This window comes from Megascapheus bottae, chromosome 33, assembly GCF_031878675.1.
Source record: "Megascapheus bottae isolate mThoBot1 chromosome 33, mThoBot2.hap1, whole genome shotgun sequence".
NCBI classification, from domain to species: domain Eukaryota; kingdom Metazoa; phylum Chordata; class Mammalia; order Rodentia; family Geomyidae; genus Megascapheus; species Megascapheus bottae.
In genome coordinates, this window is record NC_143541.1 from 8,117,975 (window position 1) to 8,138,142 (window position 20,168).

At 63.5% G+C, this 20,168-nt stretch overlaps 1 protein-coding gene across 1 annotated transcript in view; it reads left to right on the forward strand.

The window, feature by feature from the left end:
• The first annotated feature begins 1,841 nt into the window (after positions 1–1,841).
• The window catches only part of Wnt7a (Wnt family member 7A), a 28,126-nt gene continuing 9,799 nt past the window's right edge, over positions 1,842–20,168 (forward strand). Inside the window, exons 1-3 of the mRNA XM_090323775.1 lie at positions 1,842–1,912; positions 3,049–3,275; positions 11,914–12,185. Coding sequence (XP_090179901.1) covers positions 1,842–1,912; positions 3,049–3,275; positions 11,914–12,185 — 570 coding nt within the window. The remainder of the gene's footprint in view (positions 1,913–3,048; positions 3,276–11,913; positions 12,186–20,168) is intronic.

The following is a 20,168-nucleotide window of genomic DNA, read 5'->3' on the forward strand; positions in this document are numbered from 1 at the left end:
GCTCCGGAGCATGAAAGTGGGGTCCACCTCCCCCTCGTGGCCGTCCTGGCCTGGACGCTGGAGCCAGAGTCACAAGCAGGGTGGTGATTGGGTTAAAACGATGGCCTCCGAGAGCCTCCCACAGAACCCGACGACCCCGGTCTAGAGCTCCACTCTCGGGACCTTGCGTGCGCCTTTCTGGAAGCCCGGGGGTCCTGGCAACCATTGTGGGAAGAGGCAGACTCAGCCGGGACACAGCTGACCCGGGTTCTGAGCTGAAGCAGGGCTCAGCCACAGAGGGCCGGCTCTGCGCCCCGGCCTCGGCTGTGCCTGGGGAGACACCGGGACGCACGGCGCGGCTGGAGCCTGGCCCTCCGGCCCCCGCCAGTCCCGCGGACCCTCCCAGACCCGATTCCAGCTCCGCCCGGCTGTGTCGCCCCTGCTGGCACTCTGGTGAGGGCCCTGGGCGCCGGCGGGCACCGAGACACACGGCGAGGCGCAGGAGCCAGAGCTCCGGACCCGAGGACTCCGCGGCGCCCTCGGGGGACGCCCGACGGCGACGCCGGGAAGGTCCCCGAGGCGCTGGAAGAGCAGCAGGGAGGCGGAGGAGGACGAGCGCGGGGAGCACCCAGGGGGGCGGGGATGGGCCCAGGAGGCCCCACCAGGGCGCAGGGCGCAGGGCGCAGGGCCGGGGCGCAGGGCGCAGGGCCGAGGGCGGCGGTGCCGGGGTAGGCAGGGGGCGCCCGCCGCGGACGCGGGGTGCGTGGGGAGACCCTGGAGACCCCGGCTGCTGTTCGCTCCCCGGAGGCTCCGCGGGGACAACGCGGGAGCCAAGGCCTAGCGCCCGCCCCGGGAACGCCCGTCCGCGGACGCGCGGCCACCCCCGGGGTCCGGGCATCGCCACGGGCGCGGGCCCGGGATCCGCGAGCCCCGCCCGGCCCCGACGCCCGCTGCCGGGAGAGTTGGATGGGGCCGCGGAGGAGAGGAGGCGGCGGCCGGGCCGGGGGACCCGTCGCCTCCGACCCGGCTCCGCGGGGCCCGGCCGGGGCGTGGGGAAGCCGCCCTCGCCTCCCGAACCCCGGCTCCTTCGGCGGAACCCTGGGCCGGCCGGCCGCGGTCGCCGCGCCCGGGCTCGGTGCGCTCCACGGGGCGTCCGAGCCCCGGGGCCGCTCCGCTCGTCCCGTCCGTGGCGGGGCCGGGGTGCGCCGCCCGCCGCGCCCGCCAGGGGCCGCCCGAGCGCGCCGAGTCCCCGCCCGCACCCGGCCCGCCCGGACGGCTCCGTGCGCGGCCGCCGGCCGGTGCTCCGGCCCGGTCCCGACGCCCGCGGTCCGTGCCGCCGCCCGCGCGGGCTCTCGGCAGGAGGGGCCCGGCGCCCTTCTCCCCGGCGCGCCCGCCCCTCTCCATCGAGCCCGCGGCCGCCGCACCTGCTCGCCGCGGCCCGCGGGTCGGCGACAGGTGGGGGCGGCGGGCGTCGCCCCTCCCCGGCCCGCGCCCCGGGGCGGGCGGGAGCGCGCCTGGGGCCCGAGGCCCGCGTCCCGCAGGCGCTGGGCGCGGGGCGGCGCTCGGGGAGGCGGGCGGGGAGGGGCGGGGAGCTCGGGGCGGGGAGGGGCGGCGGCGCCCTCAGTCCCCGCGCCTCGAACACTCGCGGCGGCCGCTCGCGCGCAGCCGTCGTCGCCCGCGCCGCTCCGCGCCCCGCGGCTCCCGCGCTCCCGGCGAGGCACGGGCGCCCGGCGAGGACCGCGCACGGCGGACCCGGGACGCCGCGGCCGCGCCCCCGGCGGGCTATGCGGATCGCCCCGCCGGTGCGGCCCGCGGGACCAGCGCAGCCCGGCCCGCGCTCCCCGCGGCGAGCGGCGGGGACCATGTCCCGGAAGGCGCGGCGCTGCCTGGGCCACCTCTTCCTCGGCTTGGGCATGGTCTACCTCCGCATCGGGTAAGGGCCGCCGCCCCGCGCCCCCCGCGCCCTGCCGCCCCGCGCCCCCCGCGCCCGCCCGGCCGGACGGACGGAGGCGTGCCGCCCGCTCGCCGCCCGCTCCTCCGCCCCGAGCGTGCCGGGGGCGCGGAGCGCGCGAGGGGCACCGGCCACCCAGGGCCGCCGGGGTCTCCGGGAAGCCCAGGACGGAGGCGCCGGGGCCGGGCAGCCCGGTGAGAGCCTGGCACCGCCCGGCTCCTAGGGACCCCCCGGACCCTGGGGCACCAGGACGGGAGGGCCGGGGACGGCGGGGGGCGGCGGCGAGGGGCGCGGGCGGGCGCGGCCGGGGCGCCCTCCCGCCTGGCCCCGGGCCCCGGGAGCCCGGCCGGGCCGCGCGTGGAAGCAGGTGGCTCGGGTGCGGCTCGCGCAGCGCCTTCGCCGCCGGCCGCCCCGTGTACGCGGGAGGGGGCGCGGGAGCCTCGAGGGGTCCGGGCGCCGGGGCGAGCGTGCGCCGGGCCCCGGCCGCGGGGAGGGCGCGGCGGGAGGGCGGCGCGGGCCGCGCGGATCCTTTGTGCGCCGCCCCTGCCTGCGCCCGGCGCCCCCGCCGCCCCGCCGGCCGCGGCCGCAGGTGGACGGGCGGCGGGCGCGGGGCCCGGCCGCGGCGGCGGGGCGGAGCGAGGCGCCCTAAGTGCTATCGATTCGCGGGTCCGGGTGGGCCTGGCTCTTCCCGGCGCGGATCGGCTCGGCTGAGCGCCGCCGCCTCCGCATCCAGGAAGCGGCGGCTCCATCTCCTTCCCGATTAAAAATGGGGTAGAGACGCCGGCGAGGGGCGAGGACGGGAGACGGCCGGGAGGAACCAGCCGCCCCGACCGACCGGAGCGCCCCTCCGCGGGCGCGGGGCGGCCGGAGACCCCTGCGCTCGCCCGGTGCCCTCGGTCCCCGGAGTGACCCGGGACGCCGTCCACGGCCGCCCTCGGGCGCGCGCAGAGGAGGAGGGCATCCTCGCCTCTGCACGCCGCGAGGCTGCTGCGGCTCCGTCCCGCGCGCAGCCTCCTCCGGGCCGGGGTCCGCGGACGGGCTGAGCTTCTGCCAGCTCCAGCACCTGCCACCCGGGCTTCCCTGCGGGTCTCAACCCCCCGTCTCGTGTCCCCCTGCAGTGGCTTCTCCTCGGTGGTGGCGCTGGGCGCAAGCATCATCTGTAACAAGATCCCCGGCCTCGCGCCCAGACAGCGGGCGATCTGCCAGAGCCGGCCGGACGCCATCATCGTCATCGGAGAAGGCTCCCAAATGGGCCTGGACGAGTGTCAGTTTCAGTTCCGCAATGGTCGCTGGAACTGCTCGGCGCTGGGCGAACGCACCGTCTTCGGGAAGGAGCTCAAAGTGGGTATGTGCCCGACCATCCGAGCAGGGTCGGGGACCCTCGGGGACCCCTCGCCTGCCCGTGCCAGCCGCCCTGCCCCGGGATCCCGCAGGCCACCTGGACGGTGGATGGGCCAAGCTAGCTGTGAACCAGCAGCCATGGCCATGAGGCTCAAGGCTGAGGTCCCATGGATGCTTCCCACTAAAGATGGGCTCTTCCACCAAAACTACAGAGCCTGCTTCTCTTGAAGTAAATTGGCAGCTATTCTGATCACCTAGCATATGTCACGTGACTGTAATGGGCTGGAGCTGGGACCCCACCCCCCCACCCCTTGCTCCTGCGATCCCTATGGTGCCCTTTGATCGCCTGACATGGTGGGCCCAACACCGGGTTTAGGGCGTGCATGGCTCCTCTCCACACTCAGGTCCCCCCTGGCTCCCACACTGGAGGGCCCCTTGTTCCATCCACAGCATGCTGGGTGGTTTCAGTTCAGTCCCAGCCAGCCTGGGACTCGTCGAGGGGGGGGTCCCAGGAAGGACAGCGCAGGTCCTCTGTGTTCTTGCAGCCCCGGCCCCTGCACAGGGTGAGGTGGGCAGCCATCCTCTTTCCCTGCCCAGCCTGTCCCTGGCCTGTGTGAGATGACCACTCCCTTTCCTGGCCTCACTTTCCAGGTGGAAGCCAGCGGGAGCAGGGCCTGGCCCAGCTCGGCAGAGGGTGGGGTGCAGCCGCCTCCATGGAGGCCTCCAGCCTGGGGAGCCCCTTTTTGTCACCTGTCTGCCCTGTCCTGCTCCAACTTCCATGCCTGGGACCCCCTGGCACTCTGGCATGACTTTAAAACCAGTGTCTTTCTATGCTGTGAAGTGTTACGGATAAGGAAATTCACAAGGGGCCCAAAGTCAGCCGAAGTGAGTGGCAGAGGGACTGGCAGTTTGGCCTAGTGGTCGAGTGCTTGTCTAGCATGTATAAGGACCCGGGTTCGATTCCTCAGTACCACATACACTGAAAAGTCGGAAGTGGTGCTGTGGCTCATGTGGTAGAGTGCCAGTCTTGAGAAAGCACAAGGTCAGTGCTCAAGCTCCAGGACTGGAAAAAATGAAAGTGAGTGGCAGAGCTGGGTACCAGTATCTCACACCTAGAATACCTGGCTATCCAGGAGGATCCAATTTCAAAGTCAGGCTGGACAGAACAGTCTGTGAGACTTTGTTTCCAGTTGGAAGGTGTGGCGCACCCGGATGTAAGAAAGCAAAACAGAAGCACAAGGGTCTGAGTTCGAGGCCCATACTGCCACCCAAAACTAAAACAACAAAGGAAGAGTGACAGCATTTGGTCGGGAGAGGGTTCATCTCAGAACAGGCAGGGCCAGCCCATGCCACTCTGCGAGCGTGCCCGTGGGGCTGTGGCAGGCGCGAGCATGGGGCCAGGACAGAGGGGTGGCACGCCATCTTCCAGGGAGGAACAGGGGTCTGGGCCCCAAGGTGGGCCAGCAGGTAGGGACAGGCAGAGGCAGAGAGGGATTCTAGTCAAAAGAGGAGGCCCAGAAGGCCTGTGAGATACAATGGGTGAGTATCCGGGAGGGAGCAGGAGCCAGAGCTAAGAGGTGGAACCATCTACCAAGGCTGAGTCTTGGAGGACATGGAATGCGTGAACCATATGAGATACCTAATAGGGATTCTGAAAGACCCGTGAAGAGGTGGACACTGAATTCACTTGTTCATCAATTAATTTGTGCTTTCACCTAACACTGAGTACTGCCCTGGGGGGTGTGCGTGTGATCGGATGGGCCTGGGTTTGTGCTGGGAGCCTCACACAACCCCCATGTCCTAGGAGGAGTGTGCCAGGCAGAGGGAGGCAGGGGCAGGGGCTCTGGGGTGGGGTTGTCTGGGAGGCCTGAGGAGCTTAGTGGAGCCCATCCAGCTGGCCTCTGCGGGGAGGACAGGAGAGCTCAGGAAGCCTCACATTGGCCTGGTGAAACTTGTGAGGCTTGGCTTTCCCTTCATACCAGGGAGGGCTGCAGAGAGGTCAGGTTTGGCAGTGGTGCCCTGGGTACTAGGAAGAGAATAATCTTCCCTGGGGTCAAGGTAGGACCTGGGGTGGGATTGGGCGTTTCAGGCAAGAGGGGACGGTGGCTTGGGGAGAAGCAGCAGCAGAGGTCTCCTTCAGAAGGGGCCTGCCAGGAGGGAGGGAGGCTGGCCCCAGAGGCCAGCAAGGCCTCCAAGTTACCAGGCCTTTCTGTACCCAAATCTGTAGTTTCCCCTCCCCCTCACCTCACTCCTCTCCATTATAGGGTGAGGGTGGCCCCGCCTCCACCCCTGCTCACAGCCCATTGGCCAGACCTTAGTCACATGGCCACACCTGGCTTGAGAGGAAGCTAGAAAATTCAGTCCTTTCTTTAGAGCTGCCATGAGACTGGCTGGGTATCAAGGGGTAGGAGGATGGGGGAGTAGATGTGGGGTGGGCTAGCCCTACCTTAGGGTGTCCAGAGCTGGGACCAGAAAGTTCCCACCCCTACCCCCTCTACCCCAACAGGGGCCCACCCCGCCTTCTGTCCTGAGGTCCTCGGTTTCTTTCAGAGATCTGAGGAACCAGGGTGCCCCCGCCCTGCCTCCACCCCCTCCATGGTGGACACCACCACCTCTGGAAGAGAAGGGATTTACAGATCCCCACGCATGCCGCTGGCTTTCCCAGAGGCTGGGCCACAGGCGGCACTGCTTGGAGTTCCAGGGCCACTTGGGGAGCGGCTGGCCACCCCTGCCACCCCTGCAGCTGCCACACACCCCGTCCAGGCTCCAGTCCTGTAGGAGAAGCTTTGGCTTCTCCCAAGCCCCTGCAGGTTGGTCCTTGGGTTCACTTCCAATCCAGCTCCTTCCCACACTGACCACGGAGCCCTGACCCTCCTCACGCTGCCCCAGGCTGACCCCCAGGCCCCGCTGGGGTTGCTCCCCCTGAGGCCTTGTGTGGGTTTGTGGGGCTCCAGCTTCAGTACTCTTTCATTTGTTTGTGTCCCCTTGGCGTGTCCTCTTTTTAAAGACACTGGTCACCTGGGATTAGGGTGACCTGGTTAAGACCTTCTCCATCCTGTGTGCAAGGGTTAGAGCTTCAGCGTGCAGGTTTGGTGAAGGCCACAGCTCAGCCCATCCTGACAAGTGGCCAGAGAACACCATGGCCTGGACAGGGGGTGTTGTGGAGGGGGGGTCTTGGCGCTCTGAGGTGGGACCCTGCGATGGAGAGGTGGCTGGACCACGGTGACTGCCCTTGAGCTATGTCTCAAGGCTGGAAACGGATTTGCTGCTCCGTGGACACTGTCCACGTGGGAAGACACCCAGGGGAGGGGAGCAGGGGTCCTCGGGGGACAGAATGGGGTCTCGGGGCCACACGCCGTCCCTTCACGTACGTTTGTCAGAAGGCTCCATCTCCCCGAAGTAGGCTTCATCTTTGTTTTTAATCCTTTCATTTTGGTTTTGCCAGTGTTGTTCCCAGCACGGAATGCTCAGACCTGCCGCCCTCGGGCCTGGCAGGCAGGGAAACGCCTGGGCCCACTGCGGCCTGGAGAAGGGAGGAGGCCGGAGCTGCGCCCCTGTTTACCCTCTCAGGCTTCCTGTTCGGTTTTGCCCCGTTCCCTTCTGGCTGCGGGCGTGAGTGTGGGGAGCCGGCGCTGTGCGGGGCCGTGTGCAGAGCAGGGGGGCTCAGGCCACGTTGGGTTCACCCTGAGGGGCTGCAGCCTTGCACAAGGACCTTTCCCTGCGTGGCCCCTTCGTCCATGTCCACTCCACAGACAGCCCCGCCTCTGTCCCTTTGAGACCCCTGCCCAGACTCCCAGGGAAGCTTTGCCTCTGGTCCCCGGCCCATGCTCTCCCCGCCTTCCAGGGCGCCCATGTCCCTTCATTTGATGTGGGCTTCCCATCTCTCCCTCTCTGTCTTCCGGTTGTGCCCCCTGGCCGCCCTGGGACTTGCCCACCCTGGCGTGTGTGGGGTAACGTGTGCCACGGGGTGGGCAGCCCGTGTTTCTCCACACTTCCTGTCTCCTTCCCCACTGGCGGCAGACCTGATGGTGTGGCGAGGTGGGCCTGTCTCGTGGGTGGTGGGGAAGAAGGACTCCGAGGCTTGTCGCAGAGTGCCCGAGCGTGCCCGGAAGAGCTCTGTGAGTCAGTTGGGTTTAAGGATCGTGGCCGTCTCTCCGGGAAGAAAGAAGCTCTGTGGGGAGCTGGGGCTTGGTCAGGGCACCGTGGTTGCTGTGGCCCTGTGGGGGCAGCAGTGACCAGGACGCTGGCCCAGACCTCTGACTCTACTCACCTCCAGAGGGGCAGCCTGCTGCCTGCACCCTGGCTTTATGCGGGGTTCTCCTCTGGAGCACCCCTCCTAGGAAGCAGGCCTTTCCCACACTCAACGCTTGGAAACATCTCTGTTTACCTGAGGGCCTGGCACACTGGCTACTCACAGTGTGACCTAGGCAGGGTCCTTTCCACGCTGAGTCCCACAGGAAGGGTCCAGTTTTCCGACCCAATACAAGACTGAGCAATTGTCCTTCACGTTTGCATTTGGGTCCATTTGAGTCAGCCTTCTCCCTCTCTCCACCCCCTGCTGCTTGCTGTGTGACTTTCGTCTCATCCCTGTCCTGCCCACTGGCGGGTCCCCAGGGGAAAGAAGTGGGGCTTCCCTGGAGGTGACTGGGGGAAGCTGGCTCTGGCAGTGTCACAGTGCCCAAAGTGTATTAGTTAGAGGCACTGCAGAGTCCTAAGGCAAGAAACAGCCTGAGTGGTGTCCTGTGCCGGACTCTTCCCGTCTCCACAGCTTAGCTTGCCGTGGAGCTGTGCGTGCCGCAGCACCCCGCCCCAGCCGCACTGCCCAGAACGGGGCCCTCGAACCACAGTCTGTCCACGCACCCTCAACTCCACACACTCCCCCAAGGGCACAGCAGGGACCCATTCTGGCCTCTGATTTTGACAGGAATGGTGAATTCTATCTTAGCATTGCCCTTGCTACGGTCTGCAATTGTCCACAAAACTCCGAAACCCAGTTTTTCATTCCATGCAAGACATCGCTCAAGGAAGTATGCACAGCCCTGCACCCCGCATGCAGGGTAAAAGCAAAGACCCACGTGTAAGTCCATGAGATTTTACTTTTTGGTTCCTGGGTGAATGCAAAATACTGCGGATACCGTCCACACCTCTCTGTTCTTCCTGTCCCTGAGGGAATCTGCAGGGCAAATGCTGGAACAACACGCGGTGTGCCACGTGCTCTGCCTGGCATAGGCGGGGGGGGGGGGAGAGGTCAGGGCTGACATGTGGAGATGTGCTGGCCTGGTGTGCGGTGGCACAGAGCTGTCTGCAGGGGTCCCCTGAAACAGAGGCTGGAGCAGAGCCCAGGAGAGGAAGGCCGGGGGACAGGGCGGGCTTGGCGGTGTGACTGTCCCTGGCAGGACAGGAGCCTCTGGGCCAGTGGTTGGGCTTTGGGGGACATCAGGGCGTTGGGCAGAGAGAACCGAGAGGCTGCAGGAAGAGGTGGGGCCGGGCCATGGCAGGTTCTGCACACCACATCTGGATGGCTCCGCTGGGGACGGAGCTATCTAAGGGACTGGCTCGGAGCAGAGACAGGATGTGGGGTGACCGTCGCGTTCTTTGCACGCATAGAAATTTTCTGTGTCTCCACCATTATCCTGGATAAAGAAATAGTGATTTCCCGGCTCGTGATCTTTTCCACACTCTCATGGCCCCATTAGGTATTCCAGCTGGAATTTTTCCAGGATGGGCACAAATGGCCTCGAGTTCAGTCCCTGGAGTCCACCCTCCTGGGTCCACCAGCCGGGAAACTCTGATGCTTGTTTGGCCTCTGTTGCATCTGCGTCCTTACCTCGCTCCCCTCCTCTACCGGAGGCTGGACCTGGCCTTGGCTTTAGACTCACTTTAAGGAAGTCCCAACACTGTCCCCTCCTTTCCCGTTGCAGGCTGTCAGGTGAACGAGGGGCGCTGGGAGCCACGGGCTTGAAGAGGGAGACAGAGTGAGGGGTGGAGTGCCCCGCTCTCCCTCTGCCTTTTCTTCACAATGCGCCATCTTGCCCAGGCAAAAGCCCCATTCTTTCCCCCATTCTCGCTTAGAAAGCAGCCAACAAAGGGCTTTTTGTCTCGTTCGCATTTTTTTTGCCAGCCTCAGTTCATCCTGGATTTTAGCTCTCCTGACACTATTCTTTGAGATGAGCCTTTTGTTCCCGGCTGCCTCTCCAGCTCTCCTGTGGTACACAGCTAGATCCACACACACCCTTAGTTCACACCCTGCTTCCCGCAGTCAGCCCGAGCCCTCACAGAAACCACCCACCTCCCGTGGCTGGCTCAGAGGTGCCAGGGGAGCTCAACACAAGCAGAGGAGGGACCAGGCCTGCCCCACTTTGAGCCCTGAGGTCAGCGCTGCTCTGGCTCAAGGCTGGCAAGGGCAGCCGTTTTCCATCTGTTTTCCAAATCACCATATCTTCAGCTTGTATCACAGCAGATTGCTCATTCTCTGACCAGTTGGCTTTAAATAGCAAAAGAGAAAAAAAATACAACGTGCGTCGTGCTTTCCAGTGAGATACCGTCAATACACCCCCAGATAATACTCCCTGCCCACCACCGTTGGGCCGGCGGTGCATGGAATCTTTCGGGCGGTGGGGACAGCGTTTCCTCTGTCCCTGCCGTGCCCGTCCTCCTTGGCCACCCCTTCCAAGGATGGGGCAACTTGGCTGTGCCCTCCTGGCTTGCAAGGGAAAGGCTACGGCCCACAAGCTGCCAGTCAGGCAGACTGAGCAGGGTGGAGGACAGCCAAGCTCCATCATACCAGGGCAGAGCAGCTCAGCCTGGGCCCTGCCTCCTCACTCAGAGCTGTGGGAGGCTGGCGGGCTGGAACCTGGATGCCCCATGCCAGTCTCCTGAGGTCCTGGTGACCTTGGGGAGGACTGCCAGGAGTGGCTGGGCTCAAGGGGGGGTGTAGGTGAGGGAGGGAAGGGTTTGGTGGGGTTCTCCTTGTGCTCTGGGATGGGGAGGGCTTGGTTCTGAGCCCTGGGGGTACAGCCAGCCCCGTGAAAGAGCTGGGAGAGGTGGGCAGGGGACAAGGCTGGCCTCTGAGCCCTCAGAGGCCCTGTCCCCCGTCAGGGCTGTAGGAAGGCAGGCCCGGGGTCAGCGCACAGCTCCCTGGGCCTGCGTGCTCCTCCGAGCATGTGCTTCTCATGTGGAGGCCGACAGCCCTCAAGTGGTACTGGGAAGGGGCTGGCAGAGGGGAAAGGTATGGAGCCCCAGCGGTGAGCGAGGTCAGCATCTGTGACCCCAAGTTTGCATCCTCGCTCTTCCTGGGAGTTAATTCACCCCCCTGAGCCTCTGCTCCTCTCCCTGTCTGGGCCGTGTGAAGGGTTTGCAGGTAGATGTTCAGTGGGACTGCTCATCCCGCCAGTGCAGTCTTAAGGTTCCGAGTCCACCCTTACACCCTGTACCCAGCTTGGTGCGCTGCCTTATGTAAGTGCTTCTAACTGACACGTGCCAGCTACCTCTTGACAGAAGTTCGAGGCTTCTGATGAGTCCTGGCCTTGGGCAGAGGAGTCCCCGTCCAGTGGGCTTTGGATGCAGTGCCAGGAAGGGAGGCCCTGTGGCTTCTACACCGCTCCCCGGCCCCCATCCCCGGAGCCCAGCCGAGCATGGCTAGGTCTTGTACAGCATTCCTAGTCTCACCTAAGAAAAGTGCTGTTGGGCTTCACGACTTGACCAGCGGCTCAGGCAGTGTGGGACGCCCGGGTCCCTGGTCTCTGTGCAGGGGCCTGGTTGCAAATGCCCCCTGTATGTTTGTAATGCCAGGGAAATAGGACCTGTGGAGCTGGGCTTGAGCTGGAGCCCAGGGAGGGGTGGAGGCGGACTCCCAAGACTCTGGACTTGCGTTAGCTGCGAGCTTACCATCTCAGACGCCCTCCTAGCCCCTCTGGGCAGCTTCTGTGGGTTAGCACAGGCACTGTGGCGTTTTCCACGCCTGACCTGGGCTCTGGAGGACAGGAGACTGACCCAGGCCCTGGTGTGTGAACCCGGGCAAGGCCTCCTCTGGGGAGGGGTGCAGTCCTTTGAACGGATGGAGACATGGTGGCTCTTGAAACCATGTGTACCTGCCCAGGATTCCCTCTGTGGCTCACGAGCCTCCCGGGCCACCACAGCTGGTCACATCTAGTGGGGGACACAAACACTAACCGCAGTGCCACAGGAATAGGAGCTATTTTTCCGGCAGGTTCAGTGAGCCACAGCACAGGCTGTGAGGTGATATTATCCATGTGCCCATTTACTGCCCAGGAGACCGAGGCCCGGGGCCCAGGCAGGCTCTGGCCAGAATGACCGAGCGGGTGGGCACTGCTGCACACTGCAGGCTCCAGAGACGGGGCTTTGGGATGCCAGGAGCCCTGCACGTGTGGCCAGGAGGGCAGTGGTGGACAAGGGCTAGGAGCTCCCCTAACCTTTGTCCCTGCCCTCCAGAGGCAGAGATGGGCTGGATGTGGGCACAGTGGGACCCAGGCACCACCACCACCCGAGTGGGGTCTCCTGGGCAGTTAGACGTGAGTGCTGGCCTCGTCTTCCGGCTCATGATACGGAGCCCCTAAGCTGGGCGCGCTGCCCCAGGACGACGGCCTCCACGGCGGGCTCTACAAAGCTCTCTCTGCCCTCAGGTAGCCGGGAGGCCGCCTTCACCTACGCCATCATCGCGGCGGGCGTGGCGCACGCCATCACAGCCGCCTGCACCCAGGGCAACCTGAGCGACTGCGGCTGCGACAAGGAGAAGCAAGGCCAGTACCACCGGGACGAGGGCTGGAAGTGGGGCGGCTGCTCGGCCGACATCCGCTACGGCATCGGCTTCGCCAAGGTCTTCGTGGACGCCCGGGAGATCAAGCAGAACGCCCGCACGCTCATGAACCTGCACAACAACGAGGCGGGCCGCAAGGTAGGCAGCCGGGAGCGCGGGAGGGCCGCCCAGCGCCGTGGGGTGGCGGCCCAGGATGGGTGTGTGGCAGCTGAGGCTGAATCACCAAATCCCCAGGAAAACCGACAGGCGGTGGCTCAGCAGGATGGGGAGAAGCCCCTGGGGGCTCAGCCCCAGACCTGGCGCTGTGGGCCCCACCACCAGGCTGTTTACCTGTCCTGGTCACCTCAGCCCCCGCCTGGAGCTCCAGCAGCTGAGGTGACTGTCCCCTCGTCCCTGTCTCTTCAGATAGGCTGGGTTCTGTGCCCAGAGGGGGAAAGAAAGGAGCAGAAAGGGCTGGAGCATGGCTCGGGTGGGAGAGTGTGTGAGCCCTGGTTCATACCCTACTACTGTCCCCCCAAAAATCAGAGGGCCCCAAAGATACGCTGTGCCTGGAAGCAGGGGAGAGTGGAATACTTGGGGTCGCCACATCGTCCTGGCCTCCCCTGGGCACAGACAGGTGTGTGTGGAGAGAGGACTCGTTCCCTGGAGTCCTGGCACTGATCGGTGTGTATAGGGGAGACTCACACCCCGGCGTCCGTGGCACGGATAGGTGTGTATAGGGGAGACTCACACCCCAGCGTCTGTGGCACGGATAGGTGTGTATAGGGGAGACTCACACCCCGGCGTCTGTGGCACAGATAGGTGTGTATAGTGGAGACTCACACCCCGGCATTTGTGGCACGGATAGGTGTGTATAGGGGAGACTCACACCTCGGCATTTGTGACACGGATAGGTGTGTATAGGGGAGACTCACACCTCGGCATTTGTGACACGGATAGGTGTGTATAGGGAAGACTCACACCCCGGCGTCCGTGGCACGGATAGGTGTGTATAGTGGAGACTCACACCCCGGCGTCCGTGGCACGGATAGGTGTGTATAGGGGAGACTCACACCCCGGCGTCCGTGGCACGGATAGGTGTGTATAGGGGAGACTCACACCCCGGCATGTGTGACACGGATAGGTGTGTATAGGGGAGACTCACACCCCGGCATGTGTGACACGGATAGGTGTGTATAGGGGAGACTCACACCCCGGCGTCTGTGGCACGGATAGGTATGTATAGGGGAGACTCACACCCCGGCATGTGTGGCACGGATAGGTGTGTATAGGGGAGACTCACACCCCGGCATGTGTGACACGGATAGGTGTGTATAGGGGAGACTCACACCCCGGCATGTGTGGCACGGATAGGTGTGTATAGGGGAGACTCACACCCCGGCATGTGTGGCACGGATAGGTGTGTATAGGGGAGACTCACACCCCGGCATGTGTGACACGGATAGGTATGTATAGGGGAGACTCACACCCCGGCGTCTGTGGCACGGATAGGTGTGTATAGGGGAGACTCACACCCCGGCATGTGTGGCACGGATAGGTGTGTATAGGGGAGACTCACACCCCGGCATGTGTGACACGGATAGGTGTGTATAGGGGAGACTCACACCCCGGCATCTGTGGCACGGATAGGTGTGTATAGGGGAGACTCACACCCTGGCATTTGTGGCACGGATAGGTGTGTATAGGGGAGACTCACACCCCGGCATGTGTGGCACGGATAGGTGTGTATAGGGGAGACTCACACCCCGGCATGTGTGACACGGATAGGTGTGTATAGGGGAGACTCACACCCCGGCATGTGTGACACGGATAGGTGTGTATAGGGGAGACTCACACCCCGGCGTCTGTGGCACGGATAGGTGTGTATAGGGGAGACTCACACCCCGGCATGTGTGGCACGGATAGGTGTGTATAGGGGAGACTCACACCCCGGCATGTGTGACACGGATAGGTGTGTATAGGGGAGACTCACACCCCGGCGTCTGTGGCACGGATAGGTGTGTATAGGGGAGACTCACACCCCGGCATGTGTGGCACGGATAGGTGTGTATAGGGGAGACTCACACCCTGGCATTTGTGGCACGGATAGGTGTGTATAGGGGAGACTCACACCCCGGCATGTGTGGCATGGATAGGTGTGTATAGGGGAGACTCACACCCCGGCATGTGTGACACGGATAGGTGTGTATAGGGGAGACTCACACCCCGGCATCTGTGGCACGGATAGGTGTGTATAGGGGAGACTCACACCCCGGCATCTGTGGCACGGATAGGTGTGTATAGGGGAGACTCACACCCCGGCATCTGTGGCACGGATAGGTGTGTATAGGGGAGACTCACACCCTGGCATTTGTGGCACGGATAGGTGTGTATAGGGGAGACTCACACCCCGGCATGTGTGGCATGGATAGGTGTGTATAGGGGAGACTCACACCCCGGCATGTGTGGCATGGATAGGTGTGTATAGGGGAGACTCACACCCCGGCATGTGTGGCACGGATAGGTGTGTATAGGGGAGACTCACACCCCGGCGTCTGTGGCACGGATAGGTGTGTATAGGGGAGACTCACACCCCGGCATGTGTGGCACGGATAGGTGTGTATAGGGGAGACTCACACCCCGGCATGTGTGACACGGATAGGTGTGTATAGGGGAGACTCACACCCTGGCATTTGTGGCACGGATAGATGTGTATAGGTGAGACTCACACCCCGGCGTCCGTGGCACGGATAGGTATGTATAGGGGAGACTCACACCTGGCATTTGTGACACGGATAGGTGTGTATAGGGGAGACTCACACCCCGGCGTCTGTGGCACGGATAGGTGTGTATAGGGGAGACTCACACCTCGGCATTTGTGACACGGATAGGTGTGTATAGGGGAGACTCACACCCCGGCGTCCGTGGCACGGATAGGTATGTATAGGGGAGACTCACACCCGGCATTTGTGACACGGATAGGTGTGTATAGGGGAGACTCACACCCCGGCGTCTGTGGCACGGATAGGTGTGTATAGGGGAGACTCACACCCCGGCATGTGTGACACGGATAGGTGTGTATAGGGGAGACTCACACCCCGGCGTCCGTGGCACGGATAGGTGTGTATAGGGGAGACTCACACCCCGGCATTTGTGGCACGGATAGGTGTGTATAGGGGAGACTCACACCCCGGCGTCCGTGGCACGGATAGGTGTGTATAGGGGAGACTCACACCCCGGCGTCCGTGTGTGGAGAGGGTGGAACCACTGGTGGTCTGGAACGTGGAAGCGGCAGATGTCACAGAAACAACCCTGTGTGTCCCATTTACACTAAAATTAAATTAAGAAGGGAGGTCATGGAGACACTGGGTGGGGATGGAGGAGCTGCGTGGGGTGCATGGCTGGGGCCAGCCCAGGCGCCCCCATACTGCCCAGCCCGCTCTGCTCCGGGGCCGTGACGCTGTCCTGGACAAGCAGCTCAGCCAGGGACCGTGCGCCTTCCTGGCCTGGGGGAGCTGGGGACCCCAGGAAAAGGCTGGAGCAACACCAGCCTGTCCTATTTGTAGACATGGAGGCCCAGAGAAGGCACCCACGCATCCTCAGGCCCAAGGGAGAGAAGCACAACAGGAAGTGGTCTCCCGGCCCCAAGGCCTCACCTCCCTCCCTGCTACCCGGCTCCCAGGGCGAGACGGGGATTGCTTGGGTTGGAGCCCAGTCAGCCGCTAGTAGCTGTGGGTCTACCACCTCTTGGGACCTCAGTTTCCCCATCTGTCAGCTGACCCTTCCACAGGGCCCTTCCACAGCAGGCTCTTGTGAGGTCTGTGTGCTGGGCTGGGGGCTGGGGGCTGGGGGGACCTGTGCTGGGGCCCGTCGCAGCTCCTGGCTGCAGTGGAAAGGATCACATGGTGTTTATGGCTTGCAGCCTCACTTCTGCTGCGAGGAGACAAGACTCAACCTGACCACGGCTCTGGGGCTGGTCCACAGCTGGTGCGAGAGAAACGGGGGTGGGGATCGGGGGGTGCGCGGCCCCTTCTGCAGCTGGGGGGGGCTCCCAGCTGACCACAACCCAGGACCACCACCCACTGGCAGAGTCAGCCAGGGATCTCCAGCCCTGGTGCCAGCCAGGTCTCGGTGGGCGGGAAGGCCGGGCACCACCGCCCGGGGTGGGCGGCCCCTTCTCGGCCTCTGTGGCACTTAGGCGGTGATGCTTCAAGGCAGCAGCGGGGCTTGAGCTCGCATTTCCCCGTCACTGTCGTTGGGCCTCCGGGGGGCTGGTTGAGAGGGAGAGGAGTCAGAAGTGTTGTGTTGACATCCCGGGGTGGCAGGGTCTTTGAGGCTTTGAACCCTTTCTGTGGGCAGTGGGAGGGGAGCACGGCTGGGGGCTGAGCTGTTGGCACCGGGTCCTTGTGAACCGCAGAGAGCTCCAGGCTGGGGCAGCTTTCTGGGAGCCACCAGCAGCCAGAGCTCAGCCTCTGTGTAGCTGCAGGAAGGGGACAAAGTGGCCAGAGCCCACGGGAATGGCAGAACCAGCAGGAGGTAAGAGAGAGAGCCAGATCGCGGGCTGTGCAGTCTCGGGTGGAGAGACGCCAGGCCGCACTTCCTAAATGCGCATGTATTGGTTGTTTCATTGTGACCCTTCCATCCATGTGCCTCATGCTTCCCAACCAGCCCCACGCCGTCTGCTGTCCCTTAACCAACACGTTTCACTGTTTCCATCGGTCCACACGAGCCGTTTCAACCCCACTCCCCGTTCCTCGCTCCTGGCTCACGAACCCCTTCCCCCTGGGGCCAGCACCTCCACGAGAGGCTGAGCCTGGTGGAGCAGGGGGCTGGGGAGGGCTGAGGGAGGGGCGGCAGCAGCCTTGCCTGGGGATGGGGCCCTGCCGAGACGGGCTGGCCCCTGTGGAATGCGCCCGCGCTGAGCCAGGTGAGCTCAGGAGGGTGGAATTCCACCTGAGCAGTCACCGCCCCGTCCTGCCCGGCCCCTCACTCCTAGAGGGCCGCCAGTCTTGTCCCTTCCTGCCTTGCCCATCGGGCCCAGGCGCTGCTGGGAGCCAGGTTTCCACTCCCAGCCCAGCTGCGGGGGTCTGCTGAGCCGGGACCCAGCTCCGACAGCCTCCTCTGTGCAGAGGGGAGCCTTGTGCAGATCTGGCCTGGCCCCGTGCCAGGCCAGGCTGGGACGCAGCCGCCCTGCCCTCCACATCTGGGCAGAGGTGGATTCTCATCTCCAGACAGGCCGGCAGCCAGGACATGGAGGGCCTGAGCCAAGCAGGCTTTGGGCAAACCATGGTTTTCTGGGACCCATTTTCTCCCACCACGAGGCCTCCCTCTGGCCCCCTTCCTCTGGGTGGGTAAGGAGGGCATGAAGTTCATAGGACAATGGCACCAGCCTTATCTCCAGCTGTCCCTGCTTGCCAGCCCCAACCAGTCAGGCTTGTTCCTGCCTGGGGACCGGTCCCTCGGGTCCACAGCCGGCACCTTTCCTGGGAGGTCCTGCTGTCCCCTCCCACTCCGAGGTCATCGCCACCGGGCCAGCGGCGGCCCTGTCCACAGCTGCATCCCACGTCTCCAACAGCGCTGAGTGAATGAGTGAAGGGATGCCAAGGGCCTGCCTTTCAGTGTCGCTTGCCTAACGCAGGATTCCCGCGGAATTTCAGTTTGAGATACATCATTCGTACTGTATGAACTGTGGTTATGCTGAACAGTTACTGCTTGATTATCTAGACTAGTTGATGCTGAGATACTGCCGGCGCTCATGCATTTCTAACAGGGAAAGGCCCTTTGCCCGGATTCTCCAGAGTAACAGCCGGCACGCCCGGGGTCCCATCCCCTACCCCAGAACCCCGCATTCCCCGCTGGCCCTTTTTCTTTGCGATCTGGTGGGTATGGGTCTCCCGTGGCCCACGGCGAGTGACGTCGACCTCTTCTGCGTGTTTGCACGTGTTTCTGCGTGCTTGCTCCCCCCACGCCCCTGGGGTCTGCTCATGGTTTGCCCGCTTCTCAGTTACCCTGTCTATGCCGGCACTGTCCCCTCTGGACATTTTCTTACGTATTCCTAAGCTAGGCTGTTCACCAGTCTGTAGCCTGGCTTTTACTTGATAGTAGAAGTTTTCAGCTGTGATAAAGTCTAATGTTCTGAATTTCTCCTTGTGGATCTCCTCCCCTCCCTCCCCTCCTTCCCCTCCCTCCCCCCCTCCCCCCCTGCCTTTCGGAAGGAGTTGCACAGTGTCCCAGGGGGGCCCAAACTCGGTGCTTTTGGTTCTAAGACCTCTTCACTCAGCCTAGATCCTGCAGACTTCCTAAAAGTTTCAGTGCACGGTTAAGTTTCTGGTGTGGTAACATACCCACAACCTCAGCAGCTGGAGGCCTCTGGGAGGGTTCAGAGTTGGAGGCTACGTCGTGAACCCCATCTTAAAACCAAACATATGCAACACACACACAGCAGTAGCTCAGCCAGCCCAAGTCTCTGTCCCCAGGCCGGGCAGCTGAGCCAGGAAGTGGACAAGTCTGGGAACGGCCAGTGTGGTCCAGTCCCAGACACCTAGGGAGCAGGTGAAGCAGCAGGCCCGGGCTCAGGAAGGGAATGCTGAGGGAAAGACGGGAAATGAGGCCCTCTGATTTGGGCATCCGAGAGAGGAGGCTCTCTGAAAACCCCCATTCTTTGGAGATTCTGGGGTTGTGGTCCACCACAGAGGCCATGAGGCCCTGTGACGGGCCAGCACTCTCCTGTCTTGGAGAGGACAATGTGGCTGTTGGGTGGGGAGCTCTACCCGCCCCAGCAGCCAAGGGGGCATGAGCTACCAGTGTGTCTGCCCAGCACTCCCCAGACTGGCACAGAGACCTTGGCTAACTCCGGCCTGGCTCTGGGTTGTGCCAGACAAGGGCAGGCTCAGGGTGCCACAGCCTCAGCCCCCTCAGGATCTTCCTTCGTTTGGTGGCACTGTCTGCAGAGCCTGCAGCCTGGCATTCATGAGGACAACACCAACCCAAAGCCAGTGTCTCAAGACAGCCGCCAAGGGCTGCAGGCAGAGGTGGAAGTGTGGGGCGCATTAGCCCTTTCCTGTGTCCCTGTGCACACTGCTACCTGTGCTCACGTTTGTCCACCGGTGAGACAAGGCCCCGTCACTGCCTAGATGCCGTGAGGACTGCGTGCATGAGCTTCCAGTCCTTACAGATGCGCCGTTGCAGTTATTCAAATGCAAATGAGTTGCAAACAAAGAAGATGCAAGTTTGGCTCCTTGGTTGTTTGCAGTGCTGGGTGGACGTGTGTGGTCAGTGGTTCCCAACACGCTGCTGGCTGGGGGATGCCCACGGCAGTTCTGACAGTATCATGACGGGACCTGGGCAGGCTCAGCAGGGGGGCAGCCCAGCCACCCCCCTCCCCCGGCCTCCAGCCAGCCCGGGGGCTTCCAGGATTGGCCATCTGGTTTCTCCTAGAAGGAATTCCCAGAGTGGCGCTGTCCCAGGCCTGGGGACTCCAAGACTGACCCCAGCAAGGGAGCGGTGAGGTGAGGCTGAGGGCTGCTACAGCGCAGTGAGAAAGTGAGAACGAGCGCGAGGCATCCAGCAGGCACAATGGCCTCCTTTGTCCTCAGGAGCGGCCAGGAGCTCCCAGAGTTACCAAATCTGCTGGGTTAGGGGACAGGAGGGGGTCCTGGTGTGTGGGGGGCTGCAGGGCAGGGGAAAGGTGGGCCTCCAGCGGGCAGGGGAGAGCGGCCAGGGAGTTTGGCGGGACGAGCATCCCTTTCGTACTCCCGGACTCACGTGGGCCTGGATTATGTCCCTACCAGGGCTCCTTGCCAGGCACAGTGCTTCTTCACCTGTGCCCTAAGTATGCCCTTGAGAAGCAGCCCACAGGCCTGTGTCCCAGCGGAGTCCCCAGCTCCCCACGGGGTATCTACACCTTCCAGGGGTCACAATGCCACCACACAGTCCAGATGGCATCTGAGGCCAGCCAGGCTGCAGGGCGGGAGGCTGAGTTCTGAAGCAGGTCCTGGTCAGTTTTCAACTATTCATCCGGTGTCACCCTGTGCCCTTGCCCAGGACACTCAGGCCACGTGCTTGTCCCCTTCTCTGGGCCCTTGCTCACGGCTGTCGGGGGAAGGGCCACCGCTCTTCTCTGACTGCCAGGGGAAACGAGGC